The 23,401-nt window shown below is 32.0% G+C and overlaps 1 protein-coding gene across 2 annotated transcripts in view; it reads right to left on the minus strand.

Moving 5' to 3' along the window:
• Nucleotides 1-23,401, minus strand: part of LOC129983696 (poly [ADP-ribose] polymerase 1-like) — a 71,774-nt gene that overhangs the window by 26,649 nt on the left and 21,724 nt on the right. For both annotated transcript variants that reach the window (XM_056093282.1, XM_056093281.1), the window contains 8 exons: nucleotides 22,461-22,543; nucleotides 20,004-20,120; nucleotides 19,437-19,502; nucleotides 16,410-16,552; nucleotides 11,604-11,752; nucleotides 5,589-5,640; nucleotides 5,386-5,445; nucleotides 3,140-3,272 (listed from right to left, as the gene is read on the minus strand). In XM_056093282.1, coding sequence (XP_055949257.1) covers nucleotides 3,140-3,272; nucleotides 5,386-5,445; nucleotides 5,589-5,640; nucleotides 11,604-11,752; nucleotides 16,410-16,552; nucleotides 19,437-19,502; nucleotides 20,004-20,120; nucleotides 22,461-22,543 — 803 coding nt within the window. The remainder of the gene's footprint in view (nucleotides 1-3,139; nucleotides 3,273-5,385; nucleotides 5,446-5,588; nucleotides 5,641-11,603; nucleotides 11,753-16,409; nucleotides 16,553-19,436; nucleotides 19,503-20,003; nucleotides 20,121-22,460; nucleotides 22,544-23,401) is intronic.

Here is a 23,401-nt window from a genome sequence, read left to right on the forward strand (position 1 = left end):
ACCGGTATTGCAATCCCTAGTCACCTCGCTTTACCTGTATCCAACTGCATACTCATTACTATACGACTGGCTATTCAACACACGATTCGATGTTGCTTCAATACTTGAATCAAGACATGGCCCAGGGCACAATTCTCCATCCACTAATCGCTTGAGCTTTGCTCAACACTCGCGCTGATCCATTGAATTCATCGCTGACTGATTATACGGCAAACTACACAATTGATATCAACTTAGACAACCGGCCTTTTTTAGTTTTCGGAGCAGTGTAGAGTAGTTTCTCGAACAATCAAGAATAACTCGCCCCCTACTCTCTTTTTAAAAGAATTTGTTTAGATCGACACATTTTTATTCCTTCACCCGGAGTGAGGGAGCTTGTCGATTTCAGCAATTTTACAGAGCTTCTGTTGCATTAATTAAATAAAAAAGGTGGAATTAGATCAGGAAATAAAAGACATTTTAGAATGAAGTTAATATGGGCTAAATTAAGATAAGAATTAGGAAATTAATTAGGATTTAATTTAGATTTAGAAATATCATTGCGCACACACACGTATATATAAATATCGACAAGTTTGATATATATCACTCCGAACAAAGAGAGAGAGAACTCCGAGTAAAAAGATAAAAATGTGTCGATCTAAATAAATTCTTTTAAAAGATCCTTACAATTCCTCCCGTGTAATTTAAATAGAAGTTAACTTCCAAAAGGGCCTCCTTTTCGGCCCCGCATCTGTAAAATTATATTTATAAAGAATAAAACATAAGCAAAAAACGTATAATTTAAAAATTAATTATAAAATATTTGTATGGAAACAAAAGTAATCTGCAACTTCATTAAAGAATGCGCATAACGGAATCCAAACATAAAAGATCTATTGCAATCATGTTATTCAAGAGTCACTTACGAAATCAAAAGAAAGTGCGAATTCTTTTAACAATTTCCTTAAAAACGAGGCTAAAAAGTGAGTCTAAATAACTTTCAAGATATTTTTCTACAATAACGAGCTACGCAAGTGTAAAAAATAAGCAGGTTGTTCACTGCATAAGCACATTGTTTCCATGTGTCTCATTAAAATCATACGCATATATGTTATAAGAATAAGCATAAAAAATTAGCTCATCATAAGAGAGAATTAATTTGAAAATTATAATAGGAATTACATAATTTGAAACACACAAAATATTCCACAAATATATATACACTCAGACTAACACATATATATTACTAAGTAATAATATGCATCAAGGTGCCATAATGCAGCTTAAATAATGATTAATAAAAATAATAACAAATTATCATAAAATAATATACTAAAATAAATATTGTAATAAATTCATTAGTTAATGTTCGTGTATCAATTTAAAGAAAAGGATTAGAATTCCAATCTTGAATTCTAATCTCTGGAATTCTAATCAAATAACATCATAAGACGAAGAAGGAGCAGTGAATTTCCTCCCCGTTCTTTGGATCTCAATTCTATTGAATTTCTTTCTGAGGGGACACTTAATATATAAAGTTCATAGTTCAGAGATAATCACGATCGAAAAATTGAGAACAGTCAATGAAAGAAAAAAACAAACATCAACTGACAAATTTCACGATGTTTGCAGTACCATGGGTAGTGCCAGACTAATGGCAGTACTGCAGCTCATAATAATGTGCCATGTCACATGACTAACAAAACTCTACATTTATTGTAAATTTATTTGAAGTATGGGGTTTTTAAATGCTTCAAATCTTACGTAATAATTATTCAATTTGCAGTCCAATATAAATGGTATTAAATATCATGGCAACTTTCAGTTCATTTTTTTAGAATATCAAGAGAAATATCCATGAGCCAAGAACTTGTGATACTGAGGAAGTGTGATTTAATTTGATTGGTTAAACACATTTGGAGTAGGTATATAGCAAATAAAGAGCAATATGATTTTGCTTCTGCAGATGGGAGTAGATTGCTTTCTTGAAAGATTTTAAAAAGCAAGAATGCTCTGTGATTATTACTTAAGTTTAATTTTAAACGGAACTTTTGTTGTGATAAAATGTGAATTATCAAAGTTAGTTGACATAACCAGGCTAATGAATCAGATTTATACATTTAGCGAACAGCCGGTCTCCGAAGGCAATTAGTTCATTATTAAAGTGGAATCTGCCAGACAGTTTTTAAGCAATGCTATTTAAAAGCGCAACTAAAGAAGAAAAAAAAACCGACATCTTTCATCCTCTGATTTATCTTCTTCAACGATGCCATGCCACGCATTAATGGTACTGATGGACAATAACTACACTACTGACAGACAGTATCACTTTCTGGTATACGCGGTATAGAGAAAATATAGTAATCGTTAAAAAAATTCGAACTCTTAATTTTGACGAATCTCCACATTTTAGACCTCCTTGAGTTCGAAAAATACATTTTTGGAAAATATCCGTCAGTCTGTCTATCTGTGACAACGATCATTCAAAAACGCTTTGGGTTGAACGGTTGCCATTTGGTATACGGTATTTACACCAAGTTTGCAGATATCTATACAATTTTGAATAAAATATGTTCAGAAGAAGTCCATCTGTTCAGGTTTTTGAATATAAGTTCGCACGATAATTACAAAACGAAGAGGGCTGGATAGATAAAATTCGGGACACAGATTTAACACCAATAGTGTTGACACCTATGAAATTTTGAGCTAAATCCCACTAAGGGTTGACTGTGTGTCGGTCTGTTCTTTCAGAAATAAGTAAAAGCGGTCATTCAAAAATGCAAAGTCAAATATATCAAATTTGATATGAGAATTTTTGGGGAAAACGTATCTAAAACATAAATTCTATTTTTAAATGCTATCAACGCATTGCAAGGGTTCATAGCCAAATAACTCGCCAAGGATAACATGACAGATTCGGTATAAATTCTAAATTCATACCAAAAAATATTTCGTAAATAATGTACGTCGTTGCCATGTAAGGCTTTCTTTAAAATGACAAGTTTATTAGAGAGCCTGCGAGAAAGTTTTGGGGAGACCAATCCCGCTCTTTTAATATTGATACCGTTTTGAGAAATTTTAGCGATGAATTGAAGAACGTGCTTTGTCACGATGCCAAAATTTCATGATATTCATAATACTAGTAATAGTTACTCACCTTGATCCAGAATACGATTGCAAAATCTGAAGTTTATAAAAAGAATTTTTGCCTTCTGAGGCATCAACATACGCAAGCACTGTACTGTAGACTTCTCCTTCCTTCTGATACACTTGACAAGTCTGCTGAAGTCCTAGAAAAATAAGTGCATGACACTCTTTTGTGATGAAAACAATGCAGACTTTCGATAAAAAAAGTGAAATATAACGAATTTAAAGATGTTTCAGAAAGATACAAGCAACTTGTGAACAAAAGCGACTCGGCAACTTAAGCCAACTTCCCCCCTCCTCCACCCACACTAGAAAATAAAAACAGGCTATTTGAATTCTAGTGAATGAAAATTATTACATCCATTGTGCATTTTGAAAAGAAAAAACAACGCGACATTATATCACAGTGTAATCGTTAATAAAAACCATTCAATGAAAAAACATTCTTGCGAATCCGTCATGTTGTTTCCCAGCACGAATAGTTCCATTGTAAGAAAGACCTTTTACGATCAGTTCTATTGGATGCTGATCGGATGCCAGACTTGGCGATAAATGTGACGACCATTTGGAGACGAATTTGGCGACAAAATAAATAATACTTGAATCTTTAAGAGTTTTGGCGATAGAAACCATAGGAGCCAAGATATGTTAATTTCATTATTTTAATATACGTATCCGTATTTTTGTGCTTCTATGTGTGAATCTTGTCCACGTGCATACGCCCAAACTAAAAAGTAGCATAAAAGTTTACAGTGATTCATTGGTGTTCATGCATGATCCTAAATATTTTTAGGTAGTAATAAGGGAAATGGGAATCACAGGAAAAAATATCCCATTACAAAAGTTTCATTTGTGGGGCTTCAAAAGGCAGTTTATTCTGCTTTTGGCGATGGACCATTCATCAACCTCATTAACAGTAATGAGATTCCAAGGAAACTGCTCTTTCTTGCAACAACTTCCCATTCTAAAGGTTACCCTAAAATTTCCGCAAGATTCAAATTTGCAAAAGGGAAAATTTCGACAAAAGCGTACGTATGTGCCAGCAAAGCTGTGGAGGCCACTTTCTCTAAGTGTTATTCCATACATAACCCTATCATGTGTAATTTACAATTCAATAAAAATATAGCAATTTAAAGAATCGTGTTTTTTATTTAATTCAAATCTTGCGTTAACATGTTGTTCTATCGTGTAACGCTCCATTTTTACTAATCCTTAACTATTAGCTGTCAAACAGTTTTTTTTAATAGGGTTGTCAATACTTTATTGCACGAATAGTGGCAAATTCAAATCTTGCATTAATTTTGGGACACCCTTTATTACCCAAGATGTCCTTCTTTCTCCTATCGGAAATACCAAACAGCAAGATAATGTACAGTTATATCTTAAATGAGTAGCACAATTATGTTTTTCATACGACTATGGCTTTCACCAACTGCTTAAAGTTAACTACTCTTGTAAAGCCTTTTAATAGTTTAAATGTATTTAATTCAGAATATCCAAATATAAGATCACTAGATAACCAGAATGGTCAAAACAGACGAGGATCTTATTTTTCTTTAAACTAAAAAGGGAACAAGTATATTCTTTTTTTTTTTTTCTTTTCTTCTCCGCCGTAGAATTCGTCTTGACGTATTATAATATTAAATGTTTTCGAAAGCATTTTGAGCAGTGTTACAAACTAAGAACTTATATTTGTTGTTATTATTGTTGCTTATGGCACTTGCCATAGACAAGCCAGCTGACGAAGTTCGCGATTTTAAGCGTCTCTTGTTTCAGTAGCGCTATCTAGGGCCAAGAGTACGCCTTAGCTACTCATGCATCACAGCCCTTTTCACGCGGCGGACTTCATTCACTCACCCACAGATCGTAATTTAAACCTGAATTGGTAAACGATTACTGTTGTGGTATTGTCTCGACTTGGAGGGATTTGTGGCTACGACAGATTTATACGTGCACCAGTTACCATGTATACCTAGGGACAACGGCCTGCGGGGTTCGAACTCACAACCCTAAGAATGTAAAATCAACGCCTTACTAACCAGGCTATCCCAAGGCGAATCTTTATTTATCAATTATTATCTTTGGGCCTACTATAGCTGAAAGCATTATTTGCATTAGAAGACAAGCATATCCATTTTCTGAAGGAAAAAAAAACATGTATATAAAACATATAACAAGCATATAATATGTTAGATATAACATGCATATGTTATATATATGTATTTTCTAAAGAAAATATAAGTTTAAAGGTCATACCACTTTCTATATCAACTGCTGCAGCTCCTTTAACAGTAACCGTCGCTTTTTTAGGCAAATCTTCAGAAGAAAAAAAAATTTCTATGTTAAAAGTGTGAAAAAAAAATATTTTCTATTCTATATAATGAGAAAAATAAAATTTTTCTTGAAGAAAAAATCAGGTTTATAAATCTAGCAATTAGCATAAATGATTAAAAATATACCTTCTGATTTCTGTTTTCCTTGATCTAGATTCGATCCAAATTTTTTAGCAGGCTGTGAAAAGATAATGAGATTTAGATTAAATTACAAAATTAACTATAAAAAATTTAAACATCAAATGCTATAAACGTATTCCCGTTCTAGATTCTGAAATCAACTTGCTCTCCCGCCGATGTGGTACGGAAGTTTGGAGAGGGGCGTGGCAACTCAGGTGTCGTTCTCATCATCTGAACGTGGTTCAAAATTACGAAGTCCGTCCCAAAATAGCCCTAGTGTTGCTTTAAAACGGGACGTTAATATAACTAACTAAACTAAACTAAACCTGAAATCAACTTCGAATCATAAATTTTGTTAATTTTTAAGGTAATCGTTTTCAAATACATCAAAAAGCATTACAAACATGCTAAAAGATATTCTTTTTTATATATATTTTATAAGAAAATTACTTTTATCTATCGGAGAAATAACTCTAATAAAAAAATAAAAAAAAATAAAAATTATTTTATCTATCTAACCTCTTTGCCTATAATAAAGAGTCCGACTCGCATCGTCGAAATACAGAATTTTTAAATGTGAAATTAAGTGAAAGTATAAATTTAAAATGCAAAAACCTCTTAAAAATGCTTCAGTATTTAAAATGCTCTTATATTAATATTGGAATTGAAATAATAATTAATGTCTCAAATAGAATATATCATTAAATTAGAGAGATAAGCAAATTCATATGTCAAGGGGCAAATATTATTTTAAGATCTAGCAAAATTTTAAATAAGTTGGTTTCATAAAAAGTCTTTTTATTGTTACCACGAGCGACAGTATAACTAAAGAAATTAAGAACATTATCTATTTAAATAAAAGAGAAAAATACAAAAATAATTTATACGTTAAAGTAATACAATTTACAGAATAAATTTATAATAAATTATTTTTATAAGTTACTTCACATTTTTCATACAGTTCTTCTGAAGCATTTTTGAATCATTTTAAAATTTTTGTGAATGTTTAGAAACAAACTTGAAAGTTCACTTTTTAATTTTTGGTTATTAAAAAGTGAACAGTATATAACTATCCGCCATATCATTAGAAGTCAATACCACTCTAATCGCCAGGATAATATGTAACGATGAAACAAAATAGTTGTGCTTCTTAAAAATGAAAATATATTCAATTTATGAGGTTAAAAGTCATGGAATATTTTTTTTTGTCATGATAATATGTAAATATTCAGTAGATCATAAAACATTTCTTTGAGTATATAATATACAGTGAGACATATAATGTATTCCTGTGTAAAACATTCTGTAACTGTAATTAATAATAATATTTACACCAAAATATTTTCTAGTAAATTAAGGATTCAACGAACATTCAAAATTCAACGAATCTGTAATTTTATAGAATTTCCATGAACTCAGGGTAAAATGTTGACATAAAAGGAATCATTTTTTCACTTTCTTGTATGCGTCGTATAAAACACAGTAATCATCAAAAAATTCGAACTCGAAATTTTGACGAATCACCATGTTTTAGACCTCCATGAGTTCGTAAAACTCATTTTTGGAAAATGTGTTTGAGCTAGATGGCTGAAATTTAGTATGCAGTTTTCAAATCAAATGTGTAAATATCTAGCAAATTTTGAGCAAAATCTATTCAGAGGAAGTCCGACTGTTCGAATATAGGTTAACACCATAACTACAAAAATAAGACAGCTAGATAGAGGAAATTAGGTACACAGATTTAACTTTCATTTTGTAACCATGAATCAAATTTTGAACCAAATGCAAGAAAGTGTTGATTGTTTGTGAGCTTGTACTTTCAGAGACATGCAAACGCGATCATTCAAAAACGCATTGAATTAAATATATCAAATTTGGTATGTTATTTTATGATTACAAATATAGTTTTGCGTTATATTTTTTGTTTCGATCGGTTGGAAAAAAATGGCGTTTAAAACATAATTTCGATTTTTGGGTACTATTAGCCGCATGTCACGGATTACTCACCAAAAAAATTCGCCAGTGATGCCATAATACACTCGATAAAAATTGTAAATCCACACCAAAGGTTGATATTTCGCAATTATTGTACGCCAGTGCCATGGATTGCATTTTCTGGGTTAACACCTTTATTAGAGAGTACGCGAGAAAGTTCTGGGGAGACCTCTCGTGTAACGATATGGGATTGGAAACGAGAAGTGTTGGCTGAATAGATAAATATACGTAAATACAAACAATGCGGGAAAATGCAGTTTCTAGGAGACTCCAATTGACTCTCATGAGGACCTCGCTTCAAAACTTTCAGTCGATGCTACAATCGTTCATGAAATATAATGGGATCTTCTAAAGAATGCGTCAAACACTTGTTACACACTACCAAGCGTGTATTGATATTAGTGGGGACACATTTGTGCACTTATTGTAATATTATGTAAGCAACGAACTTTCTCTTCATTTTTTTTCTCAACATTTTTGTTTTTTACGCAAAATCTTTTCTTTTCCTACATCATAATATTATACCTACCGTTAAAGTGTGGTTCATGAATTCAGAGACACACTGCATAATTACAAAACCATCCTATAAAAGTCACGTTTTACAACTTAATGGCAATAACAAAAAAGAAAATTAAATGTTTAAAATTCATTTATTTCATAAAAACAAAATCAGACGCAGGGTCGAGTCATACTTTATTTTCCATTAAGGCTCCATTACATACGTCCATCTTTGAAAGCCGATGAAATACCGTTCACTCCCGAGTATACGGTTCTTCACTATCCGGCTTCCTTACTATGTGGCCTAGTTTTCTTTTATCGTAATTAAATGAGAGAAGCAAGGCGTTGCATTGGTAACATTGCCAGGGCATTGGAAGCTGACGTAAGCTACGATCCTCCTACGTGTCGTGTGCAAAATACAAGTTGTGACAAGGAAAGAGCAGTTCGTTTTTTTGTTGCTTCTTCATTGTGTAACGAACCTCAATTGCTGCCGCCCGCTGTTCTTGATTATAACTGCACAGTAGTACAGGATTCGTAAATTGTTCTTAGGGTATGCTTAATGTTTTCTTAAGTGTACCACAGTAAAGATTTCAAAATGAGTGATAAACGAGAAAAAGTTGTGAGTATGAAGGAGAAATGATCCTCTCTGGAGTTGATTAAACTCTGTATTAACAGCAAAAAATGTAGCTTTGGAATTAGGAGTCGGAAAAAGTATAGTGGAGGATTGGGGAAAAAAATGGAGCACCAATAGATAATTAGTGTGTTGCACAAGTTAGTGCAAGTGGAATAAAAGTAAAAAAACCCATGAATATTCGATAAGAAGGGAGAAAATACGTATTATAACAGTGAGTTTTAGTATAAAAGCTTTGTCTTCTGTTTTTAAGTGGACAAAGAATTAAGTTTATAGAGCTTCTTCTTACCCGGCATTCTTTGTTATCCGGCTAATCCTTCCGCCACATTAGGCCGGATACTTGGGAGTGTACTGTATGTGTATGATCAATTACTGACCACAGATGGTGTGATATTTCGCGCAAGTACTGAGATGCTACTATTTTTTAATTTCACTATTTTTGTGATTCCTACAATACTGGAAACGGAAATCATACAGAATAAGACGCAATAACGTAGTTGCAAAAAAATAAGGAATATAAGACTAATTTATCACTCATTGGATAGACGATGCGTCAGCCAATATTACAAAGCGTGGAAGCACATTATCTTAGAATCAAAATATTTTCTTGTTGCAGCCGGTATGTCATAAGATTCTTCACTGTTGGAAAACGTGTCTGAGAATTATTTGCAGTAATGGACACGAAAGAATGAGACCTAGGATAGATATGTATGTGAACCCATATCGATATCTTAACAAAATGCAGAGTAATTTCCTAGGGAGCGAGTGGATTCAACTAGACCAAAATGCTGCGATCTAAAGTATTTATTAAGCTCTTTAAATAAACAGAAGTGGTTTCCCCAAAACATTCTCGCATATTGATCCGTGGTGAGTTTCTTGGTGATCAACCGCTGGCATTTAGAAATAAGAGCCCGAAAATCGGTCTATTCAAACCAAAATATGATGTAGAAATACAATTCTAATTTTAAAAAATCCCTTACCAAATTTTATATATTTAGATTATTGCGTTTTTGAATGATCGAGTCTATATACATGTGCTACGTGAAGCCAAACTCTTAACGAATTTGGTTCCGAATGTGAATTCCAAAAGCGATAGGTATGTTTAAGTCGAATGCGTTTTAGATGTTAAATAAATGTACCACATGTTATCCATCTAGCTCTTCAATTTGTAGATATAGTGTTAGTATATATTCGGACAAACATTAATTTTTCTACTGAATGATTTTCATATACCAAATTTCCCCCATTCAACTCAAAACATCTTTGAGTTCTCTTTGTTACAGACAGACATAATGCTAAAAATGTTTTTTCGAACTGGAGAATGTCTGAAACGTGTAGATTCGTCAAAACGTTCTCGATTCCAATACTTTCTCTATATTTCGTATACGAGAAAGCAACAAAAAATGGGCCTCTGTTTCTAAAATTTTGGCAGGCTACAAAGTTTCGAATTCCATCGTCCAAGATAAAAATAAAAAGTGAAAAGAGATACTCAAGATAAAAAATAATTGGTTTTTCTATATCTTTTCTGAGCATTCCCTATCTATGATTCATCTCGTATAAAAAACAAAATAAATTATGAAGATATTAAAGATTGTGTTCAAAGTTACATCTTAAACTCCGGGTGTGTCTAGGACACCGCTATAAATCAATTAATATAAGGTTTCATAAACCAATTATTTAAGGCTTCATAAATAGTCATTTGAAGTGACCTTAATGGAAAATGTCCAATGAATTAAGAAGCAGGAAATATGCAAAACATGCAACAGTTCCACGTGCCCAATGCGGCTTTCTCTATTTGTGACCGCGGGAGCTTCTTTGAATGTGAGTAAAAAAAGAATTCCCTATTTAATGAAATCAATTTCATTTCCGCATAATTTCTTCTCTCAATTTTAATAATATTGTTTGATTCAGTTTGACACACAGTCTGTTTTGAAACACTATGGTGGAATTCATATTCATCTCTCAAAACATTCAAATGCTTGCTTTTGCCAATCACTAACTCTCCAGTAAAGATTTTCACTTACGCTTTTATTTCATAATATATACACTTTCTAATTTGCAGTTAACTGATTCAATTGAATTCTTTTTTTCAGTAGATTAAGTTACAAGATGGATTTTTAAAAATGAAGAAATATGTAACATTGTAATCGTTTACAACTTAAAAAAAAAGTGAATAATCAAGGCGAATAAGCTAGTCGCCAAAGGAGGTTAGTTTGATAATCTATAATTTTGAAAAAAAAGTTATAAATTAAATATTTAATTTATTAAATCTTCGTCTTTACAGACAGGCAGATTGAATTCAATAAATTTTAGATCTTCAACAAAATAGATCTTCATCAAAATATAGAAGTTTGATATTTTAACGATTAACCTTTAAATGCCATAAGTTTCAAATTTGATATCAAATTTTTTAAATCGAATTGTACACCTGCAATGGTTTTTTTTTATTATTGCATAATATACTTTTGAGAAAACTTTAAAAAATAAACGTCAGCTGTCAAAATTGTTTAAATAATATGACATTTTCTTTTTGCAGTATTGAGCGAGTGACATATTTTTAAACAAAGTTAAAAAAATGCGTAAATAAATATTTTACGCATTTTATTTTTCCGAAAAATAAAAATAATTTTGAGATAGGGAGTGTCTTATTTTTACTATAATATAATTACTTTTAACAAGAACCTGTTTTGCTAGAAGAATTAATACCTGCTTTTTTTTTCGAAATAAATATGTAAAATATGTTCTATGACTTTTTTTAAATTATTTTTCCCTTTTCTGACTAAGGCATTGAACAAATTGGTATTTTTAAAAAATTTAATTTGGAAAATCCAGCTTTAAAGGATTAAAATCATTCTCTGTGTGTAAGATTCTTTTGCGGGAAAATAAAAATTGCTTACTCTATCATTCCCAGAAGATAGCAAATTCTTCTGAACAGCTTGCACAAAAGAAGATCCTTCTTTTAAATCTTTTATGAAATCCTCCGAAACGACATTTATATTTAAAGCTTGAGCTTTGCTAATTTTAGATATATTTGATTCTAGTTCTCCTGTAAAATCAATTCACAATATTAAGAGAATTGTAAAAAATAATCGAAATTGAAAGTTATACACAATCTCAAACTACAGAAATAGACTAAGTTTTAGAATAGGTAGAAAATAATTTATATCATTATTACACACTTTCTTTTTTCTAATTACAAGGTAACTTTCTTTAACTTAACTATTGTAATAGCCAAAGCATAATTAATATTTATAAAGATGACATTTTGGAATCAATTTTTCGTTTTCTTATGCACCAGAGTTCTGAAATTCCTGCAATTGTTTATTCCGAGTATGAATGCAATGCCATCACTATTTTTCTAATAATTAATTATAATTTTATTCAATATGAAAAGTATCATTTGTTACTGTGTTTGAAAAAAATTAATATTCTATAATACCCCTGGTCATGAATTATGAAAGATATTAAACATTAAAATTAAAAAATAATGAATATAAAGTTCTTTAGATCATGAATTCAACAATGTATGATAAGGCTGAACATATTTTAATCAAAAATATAAAAATCCAAACAAAATCGTAAAAATAGTATTAGGAACTAAAATGAACTATGCATTATATTGTTTGTTAAAAGAATTCTTTATATCCTTTAAATTTTAAAGGCTGATGTTATAAATGCAACTGAAATTACAAGTTTCTTTCAGTGTTTCTGCCAGTGCCTAATAATATTCTTACAATTTGGTTTTGGTCTCAATAATTTTACTGAAAAATAATTGCTAAGCTCTATTTTGTTCATAAAAGCGTATTTTTAACACTTCTTTTGGGTTTTTTTCTCTCTTTTCAACTTTATATGCGAGTACTGATCTGTGACTGACATTTTTGTTGTTACTTTTCAATAATCTCAGCATGGTTTTTGAAGACAGCACATTTATTGGACATAGAAAAGGAAAAGAAAAGAACACAGGTATTTACAATTGCGCACACAGCATCTTGTTCGCGGGAGGAATGGTGCCGGAACGAAGCACCAGAAGCGTAGTCACACAGATATTCCTACGCGAGAAAAATAGTCCGCTCGCTTCATCCCAACAATTTTGATACAACCATTCGTAAAATAATCTTACTATATCTCTTGGACAAACTGCACTTTAGATTTTTACCGATGATTTTTGGAAATGCTTTTGGAATATGCGGCGTGGACAGAAACAGAGATAATTGTACAATATTCGTTCTACAAACCATAAACCTTTTTAATCCCAAGGAGAAATATCGAATCTGTACCCATGTGCATGCATTTTGTTACAATAAGTTTATTTCTCTCTATATAGAATATTGTTATGGAACTTACTCCATTAATTCCGTAAGGTCAAAAAGTTTTTCTGTAGGGGGTGTATGGTGTGAAATAGTAAGCAGGTCTTAATAACAAACAACGACTTTATCAAACCGCAGACATGAATACACAGACAACAAATACACAGCCGAGACTCATACAAGCAATACACAACGGCACACATACAAACAGAAGCCCTCAAGTAGTAATCGTTAGCTAAAAACAATCACAGCACACAAAGCGGCCAAACAGAACTCATCAGGAAGAGGGAATTTACGTAGCTATCCTCTATTGTCTCTCCAAACGCCTGCATTTCGCCACTGTTTTTTCGGTTTAGCTGTATTTAACTGCCGACTCATTACTATATAACTGGCTACTCCACAAACTACTCGATGCTGCTTCTATAATTCGGCACACATCTAAATTCACCAATCACTTGAGCTCTACTCAACGCTTGCGCTAGCTGGGCTGATCCAACTCATTCACCGTTGACTCGCTATGCGACTCTAAACACCTCAACACTCTCTTCGGCTTGGGCTACCCACCTTTTATAGTTTCAGGAGCAGGGCTGAGAAGGTTCTGGAACAATCAAGCATATCTAAACTCCTATTGCCTCTATCGCCTAAATTCCTGAAGATACTAGTATCATCTATTTTGTCACCAAATCGCCAAATTTGTCCAAATTTGCTAAATGACCGTCAAGTTTGTCGCCAATCCCGGAAGTCCCTGATCCGGCATCCGATCAGCGTCCAATAGAGCTGGTCGTAAAATGCTCTTTCCTATGAGGGAACTAACGATGCTAAGAAGCAACATTATAGATTAGTAACAATACCAATCTTTGTATTCTTTAACTACTGACATGTCCCGCCCGCAATAAAAATCCGTAATCAAAAAAGTTTGTGAATTTACATCTGACTTAACTCTCAAGTACTCAAGTATAGTAGACATTATGCATTGTATTATGATGACTTCACAAACTGATATTTTGCTTAACCGGATGATTTGCTTTACATTACACATAATTCAATAGAGTTTGACGTAAACTATGCTTAATAACAGCTAAAAGTAAAAACTGAATCCGGAGTATAATAAAAAAATTCTGCTTTTCATCTATGGTAAAAAATCTTCGATTATCCTAAAATTTGTTATAAACTCCTTGTCCCAAGAATGTATTTAACTTCTTAATTAGATGACACATTCTATTTGGAACCTTTATTATTGTTCCTATAATAATATAAGGGCTTTTGAGATATTGAAACATTTTAAAATGATTTTTGTATTTTGAATATCTTAATACGTTTACTTAATTTCAGAATTAAAATTCAAAATTCAATCATTCGATGAGCGAGTCATACTCATCATTGTATGCGACGAAGTTAATATAAAGGAATACCAGATATTTATGATTTATAAATTTAAATTTTTTATTACTATTGGTATTGTGGTAAATGAAAAATGAAATTATAACCAAAGTATACCGCACTGTCTCTATGGTTTTAGGAATCAATTTAAAACATAATATGTTCCAAGATCGTGACTTATGAAATTTCTTCTAATCCAGATTTTGTTATTGGATTTTTTTTATATATATAATTGTTTATATAAAACATTTGTTATTCCTTGTATCATGCGTTTAAAAAAAACTATAACCGAGTAATAACATTACCGAGATTGATATCTCATTTGGATATTTAAGAATATTAGTTTCTCAGAAGAGGTGGTCTTTTAATTATTCTGAAAACTGTAATTTGCAGTTATTAATATGTTATTACTTTTCTCCTCAGAGGTTCATACGATTTGAGCGATAAGACAGCTATTGTCGTTGACTATCAAGGTGTATATTAACCAATAATATTCGCTAAAATTAAGAAAAGATTCATATCTATAAGCAAACATATTGAACCATTTGACAAGTGCTACTGTTTAATACAAGATAGCACAATGTGACAAGAGAATGCTCGGATAGAGTGACTTCTTGAGAATAGCCACTCTCTTTAAATATTCTTAAAACCCCCACTTTTAATTAGTTGGAAAAAAACAGCCAAAATACAAATGAAATGGAAGTTTTCAAGTATTTATAGTATTCATTTAAATATTATAGTATTCTTTATAATTTAGAATAACCCTCTCGTTCTTAAGATCATTCGAATGCAGGAACTTTAAAACACTGGAACACTTGAGTTTTTTTTTCAAAGATAAGAAAATTTTCTCCCTCTCCACCTTCAAAAATCGAAATGACAACCCGAGTTTTTAAAGGTTTGATATACGAAAGAGGACCTCGCTTAATTGGCTAATAAGCAAATGTATGCTCTGTCACTTTTAATGATTCCCAGAAAACCTCTCTATCTCCCAAACCAATCTGAGTAAGCGTTTCTAACGACTAAAACATCTACACAGATATTCAATCAATAACGAAAGAGGGAAGAGTAATATCCAGGCGTCTCGGTGGCTCGCTGTAGTTTCGGTGATAGATATTTTGGGGCCTTTCAGTATTGAAAGGGTTAAATAAAAAAATTAATGACATAATTTTAAATTTTAAAACTGTAGTCGTTTTCACCTTTCGAGACGGGAAGCCTCTATCCTAGACGCACACACGGGACGAACAGTACGCGAAAGGAATCATCCCACAGGACGAGGGTTTTGCGTCGCTAAGCCTAACTTTAAAAAAAATCCACCAAAAAAAAATAAAGTTTGTCTTAACATTATCATTTTTGCTACTTTTTTTAGATTATTAGTTCATTCATAATACGAGCACATTTTCCCTCTGCCAAAACGCATTTTCTTACCATAATAAACAGAAACCAAAGCTTTCCGTAATAAAAAGAGAAGTCCGCGAAATGTATGCTATAGCTACGCGAATTACAACAGAACTGACGGTAAAACCCGAAAAGACTACAGTCACACAGTAACAACAAAAACAACAACAACAAAAAAAAACCTCGGAGGGAGACCAGAAAAAGAAGAATGATTCTTTCAAGTGGAAAGTTACACAACCCAGTTCTGTTTATTTACATTACAACCACACACACACACCCCGCAACAGTTGATAAGTAAAATATCAAAATCAAGTTGAATATGAGCAAACTGAAAGTCAAAAGTAATCGACACAGAGAGCCATCTAGTGGCGATCAAAAATTCTTCCAGTTTAAAAATCACATATGCATCACCGTCCCATGAGTTCGATTTTCAAAAATGCAAGTGTGGTACGCCCGGCTATAAGAGACGTTCGTAGGTGATGCATATTCAACATGCACGTCATGAGAGGGTTTTAAAGAAATCCTGTCAAATGCAAAAATAGATAAATGTTGATAAAATAAAGATTATTAGCATTCCTAAGCTAGAAATACATAATATAGAGTTAAGGAAGCACGACTTACTTGGTGAAATTACACACAAATTCACTTTGTCACTAAGTGTTTTTTGAACTTTAGCTCCTAATTCTTGAAGCGGCTTTCGTACTTCGCTTTCTGGAGATGCAAGATTTCCAAGTAAAACAATTTTCACTTTATCTAAAGATAAACTTCAATAAAAAGGGAAAAATAAATTCACAATAACTAATTGATACAGAATTTTATAAATTCATATAATTAGATATTTAGAAATTTATTAAATTATCTGTCTGAAGAAAATTTAGGCGCATTTTGCAAGCAAAAATAAGGTTACATTAAATTTTATTTCCTTCATGATTTCTCCTTTACAAAATAGTATTTGAATTCAGGTTTAAAAATTTAAAATTTTTAATAATTCTCAACGATATCAAGAATTATAGGAAACAAATCTCACATCATTTGCAAGGAGAATCAGAATTGAGCTGATATGATGCTTTTATTGTTAAGACAGAATTGAACAAATACCATAACTCTTTGAAAAAAAAATGGTACTGAGTGAGATTTGATGCTATTCCTTTATTATTGAACAAATTAATATTAATGTTATGCTCTAGATTGTTAAGTCCAAATTCACCTACAATATATATGATGTTAGAATAAAATTAATAGATATTTTTTAAAATTTATTGATCCCTTTTGTGTGGTATGTATGATTTAGATTCCACCAGCAGGCACCTCAAAGATGAGGATTATAAGCTGGTGCTGACTGGTTCTCGCCACCCGGATGGGTAAAGAAATGGTGGAGTTGGCTACCTCCTATCGATGACGGGACGTGCTTCTCACGGGAAGGGTTATACCGTGACCGGTGAGGGCCCTTATTACTCAACCATAGTTCCCGATAGTGTTGCTGTCACAGCAGTCCGGTCTATCAGATTAATCTGCGTACCTTAGTGGTGGGTTGGAATAGCCAGTTAAGGTAAGGTATCTATGATTTCGTAAATCAGACTCATCAGATAAACCGATAATGCATAGAATAACTCGCGATGTCACTTGGCATACTGATTTATCAAGGGTTAGTATAGTGTCGTTTTCAGTCATCAAAAGTGGTAGTGCATCTGACTCCAGAGCGGAAGGTTGTGTGTTCGAATCACTTTTGGATCACCATCTTATGGGAGACTTCTAAGGGATGAAACCCCATACGACTCCGTGCATTAAGTAGTTCATTTAACTTTAATACCTACATATTAAAATTTTTAAAATTTAAACAACAGTTAAAACCATATTAACCCTTTGCACTCGGATGATGCCTCTCACTCATCATTCAAGATTTTGACATTTTATTTATTTATTTTCAATTGTGATTGCTAAAAACGCTTGCAGAATGGCAAAAAGATGTAGATTCATTTTTCAAAGAAACTCGACTTAAAACAATTATGTATATTTATTTTTCAGAACAACACACAAATCTTTGTAGTAGGTAAATAATTATGCATCGAATTGCTTTTCCGAGTGCAAAGGGTTAAATATAAGGGGGGGGGGATCTTGTTAAAATTTCAACAATAATAATATACAGTAAATGCAGATAATCAGCGATTCACTCCAGTTCAGGCGAATGAGTGAAAAATAAATGAGTCAGACAGACAATGAGTGAGCTTCTCTCTGCTTTTATGCTGATAACTCTGTAGCTCCGCATCCCCAGTTACACACATATACGATACACACTTTATTGTACAAAAACAATATTCGCAGTATTGTATAATGCTGTTGAATATTTTACAATATAATATCGCACAATATTGAGCGACATTCTATGCTACTTGGGATATGAGGTAGGGATGACGAATATTTTAAGAGCGGTTATTATGTACCAATATCAAAAAGTCACAAATACAAGTGATCAATACTTTTCAAAGAGAGGTGTGATTCAAATCCTTGATACGATCTTACTGATGATATTTCGATTACAGGTTTTGGATCACGATAGAAAGTAACAATCGATACGATATCACTGAAATTTGCCGGAGCGGTGACTTCACTGTAAAGTAACAATCGATACGATCTGTCCAATCGAAGCTCTCGAAAGAAATCTGTGATTGGATTGAAAAGTGAACGGACCGGTTATTGGAATTATCGTATCGTATCATTGAATTGCATATAACTGAAATTTATCGGAGCGGTGATTCACCGGAAAGTGCGAGGATTCACTGGCAAGTGCGAATTCACCGCTCCACTTTACGGGAGTGACCGATATTCGTATTTGATGATGCAGTATTCCATACAGATCATTTTTAATTGCTCCTGACATGATTGACTTTGATTACATGTATTCTGTTTACTGCTGGCGCCATCTATTGGTAGAATATAGGACTAAAATAAACATTTTAAAGAAATGACATATATTTTTAACTCACCTTTTCCAGAAAATGGTTCACTCTAATAAATAAATAGTTTTGAGAAAAAAAAATAAAATTTAAGAAGTAAGCTGAAACAGATAAATTAATTCAATCACACTTTACTTAAATTAGTAAATTAAGTATTAATTACAATTAATAAATTATATATTTAATATTAAGTAATAATTTTAATTAATAATATGATTGAAATAACAGATATTTGGAACGCATATTTAAAAATAATAATAGCAATATTATTTGTTATTCAAAAAATCGTGGATTATGCATCTCTAATATGAGGTAGACGACATCATCACGCCAAGTTGCCAGATATACCTTGCCCGGCGATTTAATAAATCGTACTTTCCTAAAAAGTTGGTAATGAATCGAACAACTCAGGATATAAACACAACATTGTCTGCTACATGACTCCTTGATTTAACAAGATAGCACTTTATTATAATAGCAAATATAACCATATATCAGTGACGTATGCTTTATCCTGATGGCATGTCTAGATGCTGTAAGCACAATCTTCTTGAAAGGTTCAATCTTCAATGGACGTTGCTAATGTTCTACAGTGGAACTGTTTAGTCCACGACTGGCCCTGAACTTTTATATTCTACATCTGATTTATACGGATGGAAACATTAATATTCTAAACAAATAAAAACAATCTTACTGTTTGATGGGAAGGTTATCACCAGTTGTTGCTAACAATCTTTTCTTCACAACAGATTTGTAATCGCTGAAATAAAAAGAAACGAACCCATTTATTTACTTTTAAAATGTTGTAGTTTAGATTAAAGGTGGGTTTACACTCAGCAGGCTACTAACCATCCAGTAAGACCACGCATGCGCAGAAACTGTACAGTAGCAAGTACTTGTCCAGTCGAGACTCCCATAGAACTTGCTATTGTCCACTCTCTCAGCACATGCGCAATCTTCCTTCTACGCATGCGCAACTTATTGGAATCTTATAACTGGCTGAGTGTAAACCCACCTTTATGGTTAAGTCAGGAATTCCAAAAGTTTATGCAAAAAAGAATCAATTCTATTATACATTGAGTGCAATAATCAGTCTTAAAAACTTGTAGCGTTAGAATTATTGCTATAATGGTTAGTCAAAGTAATTTTCTCTTAAAATGTGATTTGGAAATGGTTCTCTTTTGCATAGTTAGGTTCAATTCCATGCAATGAATTTATACAAAAAGATCGTTTTCTGCTATTGAAAAACAATCAGACTTACATAAGCAGATGTTGAAGGTAATGAGGTATCTCAAATTCCTTGCGTTCAGGGAATTCAGTTTCAAACTGGCATTTCGTCCATTCGTTTAAATATCCACTACAAATATATTTATTTTTCCTGAAAATGAATGGTACAAATTTTTTAAAAAGATGAAAAGAATAATTCAGTAAATATCAATGTTAACAAAACTTAATAACAATATTAGAATTTTTATAGCATCTATGGTCAATTGCTTCAACAATAACAAGGTTTATATCAATTTTCGTGAACTTTACTTTTCGTGAAATCTCAAAGATATAATGGAGGTAATTTTATTAAACGATGCAGAACAATATATGAAATCTCTACCATCTACGAGCAATCTACGATCTACGAAATCTATAGTGACCTTTTCGAAAGTTTCTCGCCAGCACTCTAATACTCTAGTTGCGCAAGAGGTCAAATATTTATGCATATGCCGCGCTTGAGCATTTTGTGCTTTGTGAATAGTAAAAAAAAATGAGTATGCATTGAGAAAGTTTTTTCGGTTGACTGCAAAAAACATTTAACACATAAAAACATTTATCTACATTTTATTAACAAGATCACATAACAAATTGCATTTGTCTATGCCATTACGTTTTTGAGTTATAACTTTTATATGCATGCGAATGTACAAGCCGACAGACAGTCACCCTTTGACAGATTTGATTCGAAATGTGATACAGATCTGCATTTAAGATGCTAAAATTAGGAACCAAATTTTATTTATATAGCTCTTTTGCATTTTTGGAAGTACATGTTTATTTGCATTTGGAGAAACATCCTTCAAATGGATCTCGTTTAAAACTTGATACAGATGTGCAAATTCAATGTAAGAAGCACAAATTTTATCCACAGACAAAGTTCCAAAAATGAATCTTTCAGATTCGAAAATGTGGAGATTCTTCACAATTTCGAGTTCGAATTATTTGACAACTACAATATTTTCGTTTCTTTTAGATATATTTCGTATCCGCCGAGAAAGTAATGAATTATTTTTTTTCTAAATTATTGATTCCTGATATCATCATTTTGAACTTAAAAAATTCTCATTTTGTTCTAAATAGTTGTTTTACCATAGTTTCACCTTGACAAATACATTTTTAGTCTGAATTGTGTAGAAACGTCAGAAGTCAAGGTACTTTAACAGATATTAATCAATTAATTAACTTCAATGACCAATCAATTATTTATTTACAAGGGGTAAGATTAATTAAGTATGAATTATGGTAAAACAACTATTAACAACTATATAAACAACCAAAAGAAATTAATAATACAAAATAACTTTTATCAATGAAGTATAATTAATAAAAAAAAGACTTTGTTAATTTCCTAACAATTAAATTTCAAAGACTGATGAGATTTCTGAAATAACTGATTAAAATTATGTAAAAAAAATAGATAAACAGTAAATGATTTTAATAAGTACATTATTAATAATTATAATTAAATAAATTTTTAATAATTCAATTGAAAAATTAATTCGTTTTAACAAAGGAACCAACAATATACAACAATTGCATAGTAAAAATTTAAAATAAATACTACGCTTCTAGTCTAATGTGCCTAAAGCTCTAAAAAATTTAGAGCTTTCATATACTTTTCTGGTTGAATGCTTTGCACGACAATAAAATCTTGAGTAAATAAATAACTTTTAAAAATAATTAATTTACAGTGAAGCAGGACCTTCATTTACAAAAGTGATACAGATTTATAACACACACACATACACACACTTCCTCTTTTCTCACTCATTCATTTATTCTCTTTCTCTCTCTGTCTGTTTCTCACTCACTCTTTCATTCTCTCTCTTTCTCTCTTCTGCTTTCCCCCTCCTTTCTCTCTCTATCTTTCACACGCACACACACAACCACACACACAGGCACACACACACATTCTCTCTCTCTCTTCTTTCTCACTCATTCATTCTCTTTCTCTCTCCATATCTCTCCTTCTTTCTCCCTCCACTCTCTCTCTCTCTCCCTGAATATATATATCTTTCGCACCCACGCACACAACCACACACACACACTCTTTCACACCCTCTCTTTCTTACTCACTCATTCATTCTCTTTATCTCCTTCTTTCTCCCTCCTCTCTCTCTCTCCCTTTATCTTTGTTTCTCCCTCCTTTTCTTTCTCTCTCTCTCTCTCTCTTTCTCACTTACTCACGAACACATAACCACACGCACACACTCATTCACTCTCTTTCTTTCTCACTTACTCATTCATTCTCTTTCTCTCTCTTCTTTTTCCCTCCTCCTGTCTCTCTGTCTCTCTTTCTCACGCACGCACACATACACTCATTATCAACATAATTAATTAAGTTCCAATATACTATATTTTAAGAAAATTTTTCAATATTCACAATTCCATTCTAATCTAACTAAATAAATCAAGCCTCAAACTTTTAATAAATAGAATATGTACTGACATGAAACTAAGGGATTCAGTCTTGCAATCTGGGCAAATCTCAAGAGCTCCAAACGCCAAGCAATCAGCTAAATGATCCAGCAACTGTAAATTAGTTACAATAGGTAAACAAATATTTTTACATTGTTACAAAAATATTGAAAACAAAAATGAAGATAGTAACCTTATGAGGGTTTTTTTCAGAAGTAAATTTTAAGAATGTATTTTACATTCCAATTTTGGAATTATATTGGGATTCATAAATAAATATCCCAAATATAAAAGGCTGTTAAAAAATACAAAGCAAGGTACGGCTTTGTTACACATCGGAAAACAAAATTCGTCCTGAAAGTTTTTGAATTCAACACAATTATTATAATTGTGAGCCCCTACAGAAACATGTATGATAGCGAAGTCGTACTATAATCCATCACACATATTTTGCTGCATATATATGGTGTGAAAATTTGAAAAGCTGAAGATCTGTACATGTTAAGTTAAAAACAAACACCTACTGCTTGATGTAGCATCAGAAAAAAAATCAACTATCGGCATACAAGTATATCTGCAGACTTCCAATACTTCATACAATGTATAAAGAAAATATGAGGAATGAGCTATCGTATCATCTCCATACCTTTTGTGTATCTGGGAGTTCACAAAGAACACTTTTAACCCTTTAAAGGGCCATTTTTTTCTAGTCATATTATGTTAAAATATTTTTAGGCTTGAAATTAGAATAAGAAAAGGGATTCATTTAGCTTATTAGATAAATTTAATTTGATTAATTAATTAATTTGGTTAATTAATAATTAAGTAACAAATCAAGACAGTACATTTTGTTTGAGATAAAGAACTTGCTAAATCATTAAATTCAAACTATGTTAATATTATGTTGTTTTTTTTTTTACTTACTTACTTAAGGTACTAACATTAAGTTGTGTTTATTTCATTAAGAGTGTT

The sequence above is a fragment of the Argiope bruennichi genome, chromosome 9 (genome assembly GCF_947563725.1).
Source record: "Argiope bruennichi chromosome 9, qqArgBrue1.1, whole genome shotgun sequence".
NCBI lineage: Eukaryota > Metazoa > Arthropoda > Arachnida > Araneae > Araneidae > Argiope > Argiope bruennichi.